Here is a 16,217-nt window from a genome sequence, read left to right on the forward strand (position 1 = left end):
TTTAGCTCATTTTACCTGGAGAAGCTCTGGTGATTGCCCTGAGGCCTCCACAGGTTTGTTCAGGGCAGAGGCCAGTGCTATCTGTTTCTGCCTGGGGTTACCAGGAGGAATTTTCCAGTGTTTTGCCTCGTTCTGCCCTCCTGTCTCTTCCCATAACACCCCAAGTTCACAAGTGGTGCATCTCAGCTGGAGTTGTGCCTGGCCCTGCAGGCCAGAGTCAAGGGTGGGCTCTGAATTCACCCATCTCTGTGTGCAAGGCAGAGCTGCCATGAGCCAGCCTCCCCCTGCTGTCTCACTCAGCAGATCAGGAGCTTTCCAGAATTCTTGGCTGAGGTTTGGAAACCCCCCCAGTGCCCTTGGCTGGTGGGGGAAGGAGGGCAGTGGTTGGGACGGGCACACCGTGGTTTGGGATGGCCCAGCATCAGTGCAGCAACAGTGTGACCCTCACCTGGGGCTTGGGAAGAGCCCAAGGAAAGGGAAAGGGCCCTGCACAGCAGCATCAAACACACAGCTGGGCAGGAGCTGAGCCCTCCTCATCCTCACCCCAACAGGCTCTCTGCTCTTCGGACACTGCGCTCTGCAAAAACAGTGGTCTGCTGAAAGAATTATGTCTGGCCCAAAATTTAACTTGCTTCATGCTGTGTATGTATATATAAACCTGCTGTTTATATATGTATATCTATGGGAGGAGCCCATATATAATGTATATTTGTGTCATCAGTGGTGGCAGCAGGACTGTGCTGTACAGAGAAGTGAGTGAGCACAGAGTCCTCTTGTCCCTTGGTTTGTTGGTCTCGCTGGACTCATTTTGTTTATGATGGTTTCTGGATGGGTACTCCAGAAGCCATCAAGGTGATTTGGAGACAGACTGTTTCTAGTTAATGTTCACAAGAAATGAGCAACTACATCTGTTGGTGGCCATCTCTGGGAACAACTGGATGGCAGAACCATGGTTTGCGCTGAGGGAGCATTGCAGGCTGGGCTGAAGCCAAGCTGAGGTCTGTAAAGCAGAGGTAAGGAAACCCCTGGATTGTTTTCCCAATAGCTTGCACACAAAATGAGTTTAATGAGTAAGTCCAAGGGCTGTGGGATTTGGTTTATTTCAAGCAGCCCCCTCTGGGACTTGAGAAGCAGCCCATATTCTGGGCTTGCCTTGTTGCTGGTGTTGGAGATGCTCAAGCCTGAGCGTAGCTGGGTCCTTGCTCCAGATGGCTCTTCCTCTCCTGCTGCGTTCACACACTTTAAACACTGTTGGGTGAAAGCAATTAGCACAAACATTAGCTTTGAACCAAGGCTGCAGCAGGGAGAGAAAACAAAGCATTAAACCGTGGATGGTCCCGCTGTTTGAGGGGAGAGAATGAAAGAAACGCAGGAGGCATGTGAGGCTGTAGGATGATTACAAGGATGGGGTTTGGCCCTTTCCCATGATAAAACTCAGCATCCCACACTGCAGAAGTGAGATGTGTAGCACTGAATCCCACACCCAGCCTGTCCTTGATGCTGTAGGGAAAGGCTCTTCACACAATTTTTGCTTTTTAAACTCATAGCATTACATGAGGTCTGCACCATGTCTTTTTTCCTACCAAAAGCTCCCTTTGAGACTCCTTTTGTCTAGGGCAGCCATAAGATCATGATTGGCTCTTCTTGGAGCTGAGGGTTTCTCCAGTAAATTATTTCACAATCTTCTGACACCTTTTCCTCCAGCTGGAGGAGGCTCATCCCCCTGATGCTGTAGACAAAGCTGGTGACAGATTGCCTTTCATCCAGGGAGGAGATCTGTGCAAGCCAGACTCACACTGAGCTTCTTTAAAAACTTTACAGAGTGCAAAAGAAATTATTCATGTTTGTTACTTAGTGGAAGCTATCTCAACATCCCAAAAGGAGTTAAGTGTTATACATATTTTATGTTTAATCACATCTTTAGTGACACCCAACCACAACCAAAGGCTTAAATTTCAATTAGAGGGAGGTGTATTAAATGTTTAATAGGAATCATTCCTTACAGGGTAATTATATCTTAACATTCACTGGAGGGATGTTATCTTGGCAACCTCATATTGATCTGAGGAGGAATAATTTTTTTAATTATTTTTTGGATAATATCCAAATGAGAAATGAAAGGGAATGATCTATACCATTCATACTCCAGACACACCCACCCCTGTGCTGGCCACCCATGGACCTGGATCTGGGAAGTGAAATTGCATCCATTCATACCTTTAAATGTGGCTTTTTTTATCTCAGCATGAAAACTGCTGTCCCACGTGTGCTGAGAAGCTCCAGCCTGCAGGTACATTTTACATCAGTTTGAACTTTTTTTTAATTGACAACTCAATATTTCAGCTGTAAGTAACATGGGACAATGAACCTTTGAGACAGATGATCTATCAAGGATATCTGCTATGGACTTGAACGTGTTTGCCAATTTTTAACAAGTTTGGTATGCACACAAAAGATTTTTCTCTTAATATTTAGATTATCACAAAAATAGTCAGTGTTCACAGTCACTACATATTAAATCCATGAAGTGAGCTCTGAACCTAGGCAGTTAAAATCAAAGCATGTTTAAATCAAACATCAAATGAGAATAAAGAAATGTGATTTAGAGGAAAGTATTCAAACCTGTAGAAAAATAAAGTTTTAAAAAATGAACAAACTAGATTGCAATTCTCATTTAAGAGAATTGCTTTGAGATAAATAAAAACTAATCTGAAAGGCAAAGAACAGCCAAGCCCATGTAGAACTATGACCATGACCAGGAAGGACCTTCAGCTTCACCATCACTGCATTCCCTCTGCTTTCACACCAGCTGCTTGGACAGGAACCACTTGGCACAAGCCACCCAGCCCCACGCTGGTTTCCTGCTCCTTCTGCCCTTACTTTGCTGTCTGCAAGCCGCAGCATGGACTGGGAAGGGGTTTTTTGTTATTTTGTTTGAGGTTCTTTTGCTTTTGCAGTGGCCCCAAGTACACACATCCTAACAAGGAAGGGCAGGGTCCCATCCTGGTGAGCACACACTGCAACAGTGGAGAGAAAACCTCCTGGGAGGGTCTTTTGGGCTGCCAAGGTGCCATGGGCCAGATGCCCACAGGAGAGCCCCTGCTTGGCTTCAGCTCCCAGGTGAGCCCATGATGGGGACAGGCACTGCCTGCTCAGGGCAGCCTGGGATGGGGACAGGCACTGCCTGCTCAGGGCAGCCTGGGATGGGGACAGGCACTGCCTGCTCAGGGGAGCCATCCCTGGGATGGATGGGACACTGCCAAGGCTGGGACACTGGATCACAGGCACTCAGGATGTAATCCCCTGCCTCCTTACAAACCCAGTGCCATGGCCACTCACACAGCTCTGCTCCACTGCCTCCCTCTGGGCTGACCTCTCCTGTGCTTCAAACGCTGAATCCTTCCTACTGGGAAATACAACAGAAGTTATTTGCTAATTAAAACTGACCAGAATAACCAATTTTAGCTGGGAAAAGCAGGGGAAATTTTGGGAAATGGCAAATTTATGCTTTTGTTTCAAAATGACTTAAATCAGGGACGTGCAGGGCCCTTCCAGCCTGTTTTTGTTTGCAGTCCACAAAGATGGCTCTGGGCAGCCATCAGCGTGCTGGGCAGCTGGGGAGGAAATGAGAACATTATTATTATTCTCAAGAAAAATCCAGCACAGTTCCTTGGTGAAATATTAGCTATGGAAAATATCAAGTAACTTTTCTACCTTCCAGGCATGTGCTGGAGCACTTGGAGATGGGAAAAAGTAAAAGTACAGTGAAACCAGCAGTGTTAGGGGAAAGCTGCCACAGAATATTGAGTGGTTTTAAGGCAGGATGGTAAAGAGCTCATCTGGGAGAGCCTCCTCGTCAGTGAGTGGTGTGTGTACTTCACACCATAGCCTCAAGATGCAAAAACACTGGCACCCAAACAGTTCTGGCTGGTGGCACTGTGGGAGGAGGTGCTGCTGCCCCTCAGGGAAGTTGTACCCAACAGGTTTGGGATCAGCCCTGGGCATGTCCCGTGCCTTCAGGAGCAGCTCTGAGGCACAGTCAGGTGGGAGTCAGAGCACTGAGTGCCCTTTAAGCTGGGGCTCACAGCCTGCACGAGGTATGTGCATGGTTTGTAATGCTTCATTCAGTTGACAATGTACAGGTATTGTTAGAAAATTCTCAGTAATGCAAAAGTGCAGTTGTAATTGCTGACATCTCTGTCCAGGCTGAGGTTCTTCATAACTCACTAGAGCATCTTACATCTGAATAGCAGCAGTTTCCTTTTTTCCTATGAGCTACGCCTCATCTTACAGAAGCTGCATTTTTGGTGTGCTTTTTAAGCTGTGCTCCCCACGTGCTGCTTCAGTTAGCTGTAGTCACTTTTTGTTAGGGACAGCTGTGAGGGTGTTACTCACACTGTGACACGTTTTTGTGACCTGCAAATGCCATGTGGTGTTCCCTGTAGTTCTGATTTAGATGTCATTGCACAGATTGCCTGTGGTGAGATAGCTTATAGCTGCAGGGTTTCAAATATGCTCACGTTTTATGTGCGGTTTTTTGCTTGAGAAAAGAAAGCAGAGTAAGAAATTATTATTATTAATCATAATAATTTTAGGAGGTATTTTGTGCTCTGTAATTGTGATGCTCTCTCCCATGAGTGAGGGCTTGTTTTAATTTGAAAGCTGTTGCAAGCTCTATGCAGGTAACTTTGGGCCCAGTTGCGAGTTCCTCATTATGAAATCTCCAGCTGAGCATAAAGATTCTCTTGCATGATGCATAGGTTTGTACTCTGTAGCATATGTTGTCCTTGCAGGGTGCTGGCATAAAAGAGACTAATTCTGATTATTCCACACTAACTTGAGGATCCATTTAAAGGGACAGAGCCTTGGAAATTCAACACAGCACCTGAAGTGCCTTCTTAAAAATTTGAAATGTTTCTGTGGCCAAACTTCATGCCAGCCCACTCCAAAACCATAAGCCAAGGTTTTCAGATGTGACTTGTGTATCTTGGTGTTTCTATTTCACATTTTCAGGTTAAGCCTGGTTTTTCAAAAGTATTGAGCATCCCCTACTGGAATTCAGACCCCCTTCAGAAACCGTGAATGCTCAAAATCAAAGCTTCTTTTTATATGAGTGATGTGGGAATTAAGGCACAGTCAGGCAAATGGTCCTTGCGGAAGGAAAAGGATGCTTAACAGACATTAATAAGTTAAACAATTACCTTTTCACAGACTAATCAGATAACTTTGTGCCACCATTGCCTAATGAGATGTTGAAACCTGAGAATGCTTTACACATATAATTGATTTTTGCCATCTTGTTTCCAGGAGGTTGTGGAGCTCACTCCCCACAGCTGCCCCCGCTGCGAGCGAGTCCCCGCTCAGCCGTGGCTCAGAGGGAGCGTTTAATTACTTTAATTAGTCATGAGAGGAAGGCAAGGTCTTGCTCAAGCCGAGCGAGCGGCCAGGTTTGCCTGGCCTGGCTACACGTGAGGCTGGGGGCCATGCCACGGGCTCTGCCTCTTTACCTCCGAGTGCTGCTGCTCGTGTCCCCAAGGCAGCCCTGTCCCATGTCCCGTGTCCCCATCCCGCTCAGCTGGAGCGCTTCCTCTGCCCAGTTCCATGCCAAGGTCAGAGCATCCCCGCAGTGTCGCAGTTCCCCCGGGCAGCTGTCACTGCCCGGGTCCCTGCACAGGGACATGGGCCGGAGCGCATCGCTCTTGGGCCGGGAATGGCACAGGAACAGCGGGAGGCAGTGCTGGAGAAAGAGCAAAGGCTGTATTCAAGAGAACCACGTGGTTTATGTAGAGTGATATGATCCATTCTATTCGGTTGGCTACGTAACAAAAACACCTTCCTCACACACCGTCCTTGAGAAGAACAGAAAGACTAGAAAAACACCACCTGCAGATTGTTTATACTGACAAGTTATCACATCCTTACAACTCCCTGAAAGTTCTCACAAGCCGCTGTGACAAACGCTTGCCATTTCTGTCTCTGTGTCCCATGGCATCCGCAGGACCTGCTCAAGGTGTGGGAGACACGCGGGTGACACTGGGGAGGCGGCTCTGGGCAGGGATGGGATGTGGGACAGGGATGTGCTGTGGGACTGGGATGTGGGACAGGGATGTGCTGTGGGACTGGGATGTGGGACAGGGATGTGCTGTGGGACTGGGATGTGGGACAGGGATGTGCTGTGGGGCTGGGATGTGCTGTGGGGCAGGGATGTGCTGCTGGCAGGGATGTGCTGTGGGATGTGGGACGGGGAGGGGCTGCGGGCAGGGATGTGCTGTGGGACTGGGATGTGGGACAGGGATGTGCTGCTGGCAGGGATGTGCTGTGGGGCAGGAGGGCCGTGCCCACCTCAGGCTGCTCTGTCAGTGCTGCTCCAAGCTCCCCAGAGGCACCACCCAGCCCTTCTGCACACCTGAAAACCAGCCCAGCCAGGCTGTGCTTCTGGGGGACACCTGCCTGCTGGCATGGTAGCACTGGCATCCTCCCACACGGGTGTCCCAACACCTGCACACAAAATGTGAGCTGTGTATTGTTTTCATTTCAATTCTAGTACAGGTTTTATTTAGCCAAACACAGCTGACACTCCAGCATCACACAGGTTCTGCAGATCTCAATGCCACTTTCTATGGGACTCTTAAAAATGTAAGGAAGGGCCAGTGGCCCTGCAGGGATGGACCTTTTGGGGGTGAACACAGGCTGGGGCTGGGAGCAGCACCCTCCCCAGGGAGTGCACGGCCAGGAAACTGCATTGAACACAGAGATGACCAGCAAACTTGAGAGACTGCACCATTTGTCCAATTATCAGAACACTTCCAATTTCTGCTGCAAAATCTACTTCATCAAATCCTTTTCTCACAAGGATGCATTTCTTTACGTGGATGTGCATTTGGAGGTGAAATGCACCCAAAGCGAAATGTGCCCTGGCCTGGCAGAGCAGCACCTGTGGGGACACTGGTGTGGCTGCCAGCATGCTGGGCTCAGCTGAGGAAGGGCCTTGCAGGCTTGCATGTCCCACTGCATTCAAGCTGCTATCTCAGTGCTCAGAAGAAAATACATTCAAGTTGAGCATCAGTCTTAAATCTGCTGCTGAGCCTCAGGCAATGGGTTAGGCCAAGTAAAGCATAGGGATAATATAAAGGCATAAAGGTCTAAATGTCTCAACTTTGAGAAGAATGAAAGGAGAGGAATGAAAATTGGGAAAAAATACATTTTCTTCTTAAATTTACTCTTTACCTCTTACTTTACTGTTTAAATGGAGAAGCCACTGAGAGAAGGCCAATATGGGATCAAATTTTACTCAGTCCTTTTGGATGTACAGAAGGAAAATTATCAGAAGTGTGTCAGCAAAACAGATTCAGCACACACAAAAAAATCTTCTTGTTAATTTTTAAATATATTGAAATATTATTTTTTACCTGCCTAAGTGGTACAGCCAGATTCAGAAGGGAATCAGGCTCTTTTGCACCACAATGAAGCATAAATTATGTCAAAGTCAGAAATCAAGCAAGGACTCAGGGCACAGTGAAGTTCTTGTACAGTGAAAATTGGAAGGGTTGGCATTGACCCTGAGCAGAAATGCTGTTACACTTTTACCTGGTAATGCTTTATAGGACACTGTGATAATTTTTTATCCAGTGCTGCTGACATTCAAGGCTGATTAGCAGCAAACCTTCCCAGGGACTCCAGCCCTGACAGAGATGTGGGCTTCAGATTTGCTGCTGGGATGATGGACCTGTGAGCTGTTCCATTCCCCAGGGTGTCCTGCTGGGGCAGGTGGGCTGCTGTGCTTCTCCCCATCCTCTCCAGCGGGGCTGGAGATGCAAGGCCAGCTCTTGTGCTCTGTTGGTCGGGTTTAGCCCCAGAAAAGGGAGGCTCTCTCTTTTTGCACCGGGACTCCCGTGCCACCGGGAGGCAGGACACACCTCCAGCTGCAGCACGTCACAGAAAACATCCACACGCCTGCTGCTGAGGGATTTTCCAGGACAAAATGCTGTGGTGTGCTAAAAAAAATCATCATACTGGAGTAGCAATGAGTCCTTTTTGGTTTTTTATCTCACTAACCTCAGGGGAGCAAGAGGGATTTGGCAAGTGAGACAGCTACAAGAACTCCTCAGCAGTGGTGCTGGCTGTGCAGGTGCTGCTTCCTGCTGGTGGCAGTTGTCACACTGTCCCTTCCCAGCTGTCTGTGCAGTCCTTCTCCAGGGAGCCCCTGAGCAGCCATGCACACACACCATCTGCATGTCCCCATGCACACACAGTGCTGCATGTTTCCATGCACACACACCTGCAGGGGCAGAACAAAGAGCTGAGCTCCCCTTGCTTTGGATGAAGATGCTGCACAAGGTTTCTGTGTTTTGTTTGCAGGTTTTCTGCTGCAGTATGGTTTGGTATGCAGTTTGCACAGTCCACTGAGATGGAGCACATGCACCAGCAGCCACACAGAGATATTGCTATGGGGCTCCTAGCACAGAGCTTTGGATATGACTGCGGGTGAAAACTACTTCACCTGGGTCCATATCCTACCAGGGACAACTTGCCATAGCACCTCAGGTGTGAGAAATTGCCCCTTCTGTTAAAGCTCAGGTGTTTTATAGCAAAACCCACACAGTTCTAGGTGTCTGCAGTAGGCTCAGGAAGGCTCACTGAAGATACTCTCACCAAAATCTGCAGCCTGCATGTGTGCCATGGCTAAGAGGCACCCAGCATGTTTCCCTGCAGCATCCAGGAGCTGGCATGGTAAGCACACGTCTTGGACCCCACTGAATTTACCAAAAACAAGGTTGGGTGCATGGAGCTCTTTCTCTTTCCAGGGAACACTGGTCAGCCCAGTGGCAAAGGCAGCTTTGCCAGGTTTTCACTGTCCCAAATCTCCTGAGTCATCTGGCCCTTTCAGCAGGGCCAGCTGTACAGGGTTACAAGACAAAAGTTATTTCCTCAGAGGTTTCTGGTGCATCAAAAGGTCTGTGCCTGCTCCAGTCTGGTTCCAGAGGAGCAGCAGGCGTGGGATGAGAGGAGCAGATGTCTGCAGCTACAGGTGGGGTGAGCTATTTGCTGAGCTGGTAAGGGTCCCCTGCCCAGCCAAACCTGCCAGCTGCAGGGTCAGCAACAATATTATAATTACACATGGGTGCTGTCACTGCTCCAGTGCCTGATCTGCTTGCTGGAGAAATAGACCCATAATGCTCCCTACACATTATCCCCAGCACAGGGGCACCTGCACTGTTATTTCAGGCTGGTTCCAAGCCCAAGAAAAATTAATGGGTGCTGTGGGCTTCATCTGAGAGCTCACATTTGTTTCACCTCTCTGTATGCAGCCTGAACCACGTAGAGCCCTCTGGAGAGGTTCCCAGGAGGTGACAGCAGGGCTGATGCTGGCCAGCAGCACCTCCCCATACACACACAGCCCTTCTGACACCTCTGGAAAAACAAAGACTCATCATGAGTCACCTCATGTTTGAAGTATCTCACAACAGTTTTTCTTTCTTCCCCCAGCCTCCAGCAGCAGAGTGGGGAAATGCACACAGATGAAATGTTTGGGTTGTTTTTTCCCCTCTCTGTCATTCCTGAGTCACTGTTGAGCTATTGGGAAGTGAAGGACCTCAAAGCAAAAGGTGTGTTAAGTTATTTCCCTGTTGACTTTCTGGCATTCTCAGCTCTGCATTTTGAAGCAGGATTTGGGGAGTGGGAAGACTGTTCCACAGGTTTTTGCATCTTACTGCTGGAAGAAAGGTGGCTTTAGGGACGAGGTGATGAGAGAAATGCTGGGGATTGTGTTTCTCTGGCTAATGCAAGAATCATGCCTGGTCTGTCTCTCATTACACTCCTGGGTGCCCGGAGAGAGCCCAGGCTCTGCTGCAGCCTTCCAGGAGAGCTTTGGTGTTCCTGCTTGTCCATCACAGCTCTGGCATGTGCTGTTGACAGCAGGGTTCTTGCACCGTATCAGCTTTCATTTAGAAATTCAATTTTCCTGAGAGAAATTACTAATTCTGGAATTGAAATTCCAGATACACAGAGCAAAAAAGTGTAAATCACCCCGCGTCAGGGAAGAGATGAATTGCTGCCCAGCAAAGGGTGACTCTCTCTGTGTGCCATGGAGATGATCACTGGGCTTTTGGGGCAAACCCAAGGAGGTTTGCTGTCTTCCTCAGCAGTGAGGAGAAAGGCGAGGGTCGGGCGGGTTCCTCCTGGGCAGCGATGGGCGCTGACAGCGATCCGTGCTGCGGGGGAGGCCAGCCCCGCATGAATAAATCATGGTCCCGTCTCGGCACCTCCGCAGCTCGGGCAGCCCCCGGGGCCGGGAGTGCGGGCTCGGACTGCCGCTCTCCGGGCTTCAAAGGCAGGCAGCAGCGGCATGGAGGGCAACACGCCCCTCCCGCAGGTGATCCGCAAGCTGCGCTCCCAAATCCACAAGCTGGAGAGGGAGAACAGGGCCCTGAAGGGAGAGCTGCGGGGCCGCGGGCGCACAGCGGGGCCGGCGCGGGGAGAGGCGAGCGGCGGAGCGCGGAGATGGGAGCCCGTGCTCGGAGCGGAGGGACCGCCGGCATCCTGGGCATCCCCGGCATCTTCAGCATCCACAGCATCCCGGGCATCCCCGGCATCCACAGCATCCCGGGCATCCCTGCAGGGAGGCGGCGCGGCCGCTGCAGCGCCGAGGGAGCAGACAGGTACCGGCCAGGGAGGGCTGTCCTGGCAGCAGGGAAGGGAACGAGCTGCCAGCTGCATTCTGCTGGACTCCATGGAAGCGCCCTGGCCCCATTCTGTGCTCACACCAACCCCACAGCGCTGCATGTCCTGCTCTGTGGGCTTTTCGGGGTGCATATCCCCCTGGCTGAGCTCAGTGAAGTATTTTGCTGCTGCTCAAACAAATGGTTCAACGCAAAGAGTTCAGTTTGCTTAAGCAGAATTTTCTGCTTTGGGTTTTTGCAGGCACGGACTCTCCTCCACATGCCTCTCCCCTCTCTGTTCTAGGCAAAAAAGGGCCAACACTCTTAACCATGCCATAGCCCCTCCTGCCTTAGTCAAAGATGAGAAAATGCTACAAAGAATAAGGGGTTGGCTGCATACATCACACAAGATGTGCAGTTCATTTTTGCAGACAACGCATTTTGTTCTCGTTGAGGCAGAGAGGGGCCAATATAAAGGAATACATTCTCTTCAAAATTTTATCAGAGGAGAAAAATGGAAATATTCTTAAGTTGTAGAAGTCTGGTTGGGACTTCTAGAGGAATTAAAGCAGGATGAAGATGCAGGAATGAAGCAGGAATCAGAGCAAAATGTGGCTTGGAGAGAAGTATTGGAGAAATGGCCCCACAAGTTTTCATGGAGACAAATCTGTGTGGAGGAATAAGATGAGAGGCTGGATTTTCATGCAGCCAGAGGGGTGCTGTGATGAGCAGTGGCTGTTGCCAATCCCACTGACCCAGTAGCCAGGGCACCAGCCTGAAGGCCTCAGGCAGGGGCTGCTGGTGCTAGGGATGTCACCAGTTTGGGAAGAGCTCCCTGGTCTTTTGGCAAGGGGAAAGCTGTGGAAAGAGCTTTCTAACTCGCTGGCTCTTCCTCTCCAGCTGCATTCCAGGGCAAAGGGTGGGACCTAAAGCGGCTGGCTGGCCTCCTCTGCCTCTCAGCTTCACCACATACAAAATGGTTTTGAGCCTCAAAAAAGTGATTTAAAATAGAATGGTAGATCATTTGGGGTTGGAAGGGGCCTTAAATATAATCTAGTTTGAACACCCCTGCTATTGGCAGGGACACCTTCCACCAGACCGGGTGGCTCAAAGACTCATCCATGCTGGCCTTGAACACTTCCAGGGATGGGGCATCCACAACTTCTCTGGGCAACCTGTGCCAGTGCCTCACCTAAAATCTCACATCCCCTCTTTTAGCTTAAAACTGTTCCCCCTTGTTCTAGCACTATCTGCCCATGTAAAAAGTCACTCTCCAAAAATACATTGAAGAATTCTGAATTGTCATTTTTATTAATAATACTAATATTGGTTTATCCCTGTTTTTTTTTTCTGCTCCTCAGATACTGCCATGACTGTGAGACGCTACCCCAGGGCCTCCCCAGCTCCTGCTCCTTGCAGCACAAGATCCCACTGGGCTGGCAGGAATCCTCCAAGCACTGGGGTCCCTGAGGGGCCGGGCAGAGCCCAGCCACCAGCCCCTCCTGCTGCAGCACAGCTCAGCAGGGAAGAGGAGGAAGGGCTTGGAAAACCACCAGCCCCTTGTGTCTCCTACAGCCACTCCAGCAACATGAAGCTGTTTCAGGAGCATGTCTGTAAGTGCCGGTAGGTTTGGTTTGCCCTCTCAGCACCACCTGCCTGGGCTGCTCACAGGCTTCACCTAACTAGATACATGGATTTTGCTCTGGGTTTTAGTATGTTATCAGCAAAAGAGTTGTTTGAATGTGTATGGGCCCTGAGCACACTGGAGACCTCCTCGGAGGAAGCTGTGCTCCTCCCTGCACTGCATGGGGTTTGGCAGGGGTAGCTGGTTAAATCTGCTATAGAAAGGAGAGGCTGAGGGAGAGAGAATGGGGTTGAAATATTTGCTCTGTTAAAGCCAAGCAGAGTTTTGCAGATTGATCTGATGTTCTGACAAGCTAAGCTTGAAAGGGATTTTTAAACTTTGAACAAAAAGCGCAGAAATACCAAGGAGCTCTGCACTGTGCCTTTAGAAGTGTGATTACTGTGGCTCATGGATTTAGATGTATTGTATCATATTTCCCCTGTAACTGAAGCATTACAAGCTAATGCTTTCAGCCTTGAAAAAGTAGTCTGAGGACAGCTTCTAAATTAAGTGAAATGGCTGCTGGACCAGCCCTGAGTGTCTCTGCTCATTGATGAGAAGCTTTCCAGCACAGGACAGCCACCACAGGTGGAACCAGCAGTAGTGAGACTAACATATGATAGCCCAGCCACATCCCATTGCTGATATACCCACCCTGGGAATCCGTGCTGATTCCTGGCTTCAGCCCAGTCATGCTGTGCTCAAAAGGACAATCATCCACATGCCCTCAAAGCAGGTGTTTGAGCAGGGACAATCCAAGGCTCTGCCTGCTCGTGGATGTGCTGGGACAGGGCTCCAGTGGCCTCCACCTGCTGTGTGGAGGTACCTGTGCATGGCACAGCACACCAGCTTTCATTCTGTCCCCTCAAATCCTCCATGCCCAGCCCCTTGCACTCCCTGTGCAAAGCCAGTTTGGGGCCCAGCTCCCCTCTGAGAGGCTGCAGGGGACAACAAGGGCAAGCCCTCAGAGGCACCTGGGTTTTTTTGTAAGGACACTTCAGGGTCAGGCGTTTTACAGCAGCTGGACACCTAAATTTAGTCTCTGGCAGGGAACTGGCATCGTTTTGCAAAGCACCCTGACCCTGTAACTCTGGGTTTCTGTGAACCCCGCTGGCCCCAGGGACACTCTGGGTGCACATGGACACTTTGGGGGCTCACCCTGGAGCCAGCTCACGTGTGAGGTGTGTGTGGGATGGCAATGGCAAACACTGCTGCTTGCTCACCAGGGGAAGGAGCTTTCAGAGCAATGACACCAGCAGCACAGATCTGTTACATGGGTGCCTGGGGAGCTGCGGGTGCCCGTGGCCAAAGACAGCAATGATGGTTTTATTGCTGCCATCAGAGCTGCCCTGTGGAGCTGAGCACTGACCCGTGGGCACTCGCAGAGGTGGCTGTGGGAAGAGCTCTTCACTTCATCCCCTCGGCAGCCTGGGTGACATCCTGAAGCACAAAGCTTTGTGTTTCTCACACCCCAAAAAATTTAATATCTTTTATTGTCTTAATGGTGGCTGCTCCGTTATATACTCACGTGTCTGACACAGACACCCATCTTAGCTTTTCACCAGCAAGGTAATTTCTAGCAATTAGTTCAGCAGGCTTATTAAGCTTAATTTTTTACAAGGATCACATTTTTACTTTCCAGCATGCTGCTTCATGTCAGGTTTTCCTATTCTTAGTTTATTGTGGCTTCCTCACATTTTGTTCCAAAGCTATAATCCTGTATGTGATATGAATATTTTTGCTTTAAAATTAACTCTCAAGAAGTATCATCTTGAATTTTTATAGACTGCCATTGCACCCAAGTAATAATAAAAAAAAAGCACTGCTAACAAATCATCTCTAATTTGCATGTCTAAAATATTTTAATTCATATATGTTAAAGTATTATTTCTACCAAGGGATTCCCACTGTGTTTGGTAAATGAAAAAAATTATTCAATATTTAAACACAGGATAAGAGAGCTGAGAACTCTTTCCAGGGCTATTATACTAAAATTACCGAAGGGTCTCTGTGGGTGCACGTGCACCCCCAGGGTTCTGTGCACACACAGCTTTGTACACACAGGCCAGGCACTGACAGGGAGATGTGAGACTCGATGGAAAAAGGCAGATGCTTCCAGCAGAGAGCACCACGCTTGGTCCTTTGGGAGGGCCATGTGAATGGCATGACATCCTGCCTCCAGTAGCATGCAGGACTTGAAAGCATTTACTTTTTCCTTGTTGGGTTGGTGTTTTGGTTTGTTTTTTTTTACTTTCTCTGCATGTTTTATACATTTGTCATCCTCATAATGATTTCTCTTCCAGTAGCATGCAAGTCTTGAAAGCATTTGCTTTTTCCTTGCTGGGTTGGTGTTTTGGGTTTGTTTTTTTTTTACTTTCTCTGCATGTTTTATACATTTGTCATCCTCATAATGATTTCTCATTTTTTCTCCAGGGGTAAAGTGAAGGCTGTGAGTTTCCTCTTACCAACAGATATGTCATCATTTGCCGAAAAGCAAGTTTCTCTCAAAAGCCCACAAAATCAGAGCACGAAACATCTGATGACCATCACTGAAAAGGATATGTGAGCTGGTGAATTTTTAAAGGCCCATTGATTCCTGAGATCAACTGGCCTTAAATGATAGCTGTGTGTCAGGTTCCCCTCCTGCAAAACGCTGTGGCAGGGTGCCCACAGAGCATCACCCAGCCGTGTGTTGGGTCACTGGCCTGATGTTCAGCACGGAAATGGGAGCCAAACAAAGCCAGCTGGAAGCCCAGACACGGTGATGAAACCACACAAAGCAAAGGTGCCTGCACAAAGTGGTCTGTGTAATGTGTTCAAGGAGCCCTTACCTCAGGACTGATGAGAACAGGCTGCTGAAGCTGAGTTTGCTGTGTTTGTCACAAAAAGCAGAAACTCTGTCACCACTTGTGTTTGCTGATTCCCTTGACAGAAAGGTGTCTGATGCAAATGACAAAATAACTATCAAAGAGCCTGAGAGGTTTTCTCTGTAGGTAAAACCTTCAAACTTCACTAATACAGCAGAGTTAAGGAGATATTACAGAGTCAGTTAATGCTGCCCTGAATTTCTGCAAAGCTTGGCAATGTCCTTTTGGGGTTCACTTCTAACAGAGTATGGGGAAAAGTAAGTACTTATTGCTATGAAAGTGTGACTAAAATCTGCTTCTCACACAGCGTGCTCATCCAGCTGGAGACTAAAGGCTGGACACCAAGTCAAAATAATTCAAAACTGTGAATATCAGAACTTTTTAGGAATGGCTTCTCAGCTCAGACTAAAAATCATTAGCAGAAATTCAGCAAGCAAGTACAACATAACTGTGAGATAGAACTACAGACACCTTGCAAAAAATGAGCAGTGCTTGTTAGTTTAATCACACAAGTGAAGATAACATTCCCTGTGTTTATTTTGATTACAACTATTTATGGAATCAAAATACTGCACACTGCCATTTCTTTCTGTACAGGAAGCACTGATGATTGAATACTGTATAAAGAATACATGAATAGTAGATGTTTGTACAGATAACTTTAAGGAAGATTTTAATCTCATGGTCTACTCTTAAAGTCTTGAGTTTTCTAAGTTTTCTTGTGGAAGCAGAGACTTAGTAGAAAAAAAACCCTCTGAATTTTCCATTATGTTGTATACTTCTATGACATACTGTGTTTCTTTTTTCATTTTGAATTTCACCATAGTTTTTTATATTCAAGTGTGGTTTTAATATATTCTCACTGTTGAAGTAATAATTTCAATTTCACTGCTATTTATTTGTGTATTTTTATGTTCAGCTTGGATCCACACAGTGTTGCATTGTAATGTAAGAAGTAATGAATTAATGCAAACGAGGTTCCAGTTTGGAAACAGTCCATTTTAGAAGGCTTTACTGGGAAGGTTTTATAAATGTTTTAAGGAAAGCATCATTTGTGGGAATTAAACA

The 16,217-nt window shown here is 48.2% G+C and overlaps 1 protein-coding gene across 1 annotated transcript; it reads left to right on the forward strand.

Annotated features, from left to right (window-relative positions):
* Window positions 1–10,345: 10,345 nt before the first annotated feature.
* On the forward strand, window positions 10,346–14,848 carry LOC120508643 (putative coiled-coil domain-containing protein 195). The gene is made up of 3 exons (XM_039722451.1): window positions 10,346–10,658; window positions 12,020–12,281; window positions 14,716–14,848. Exons 1-3 carry the CDS (start codon window positions 10,346–10,348, stop codon window positions 14,846–14,848), a joined length of 708 nt encoding a protein of 235 aa, XP_039578385.1.
* Window positions 14,849–16,217: the final 1,369 nt, after the last annotated feature.

The sequence above is a fragment of the Passer montanus genome, unplaced genomic scaffold (assembly GCF_014805655.1).
Source record: "Passer montanus isolate IOZ18808 unplaced genomic scaffold, ASM1480565v1 scaffold48, whole genome shotgun sequence".
Lineage (NCBI taxonomy): Eukaryota > Metazoa > Chordata > Aves > Passeriformes > Passeridae > Passer > Passer montanus.

Bases quoted from the DNA above. Each gene is read 5' to 3' on its own strand.
- LOC120508643 (XM_039722451.1), top strand. From the start codon at position 10,346: ATGGAGGGCAACACGCCCCTCCCGCAGGTGATCCGCAAGCTGCGCTCC. The intron at 10,659-12,019 runs GTACCGGCCAGG...TCTGCTCCTCAG, and splicing joins AGCGCCGAGGGAGCAGACAG to ATACTGCCATGACTGTGAGA. The intron at 12,282-14,715 runs GTAGGTTTGGTT...TTTTTTCTCCAG, and splicing joins GAGCATGTCTGTAAGTGCCG to GGGTAAAGTGAAGGCTGTGA.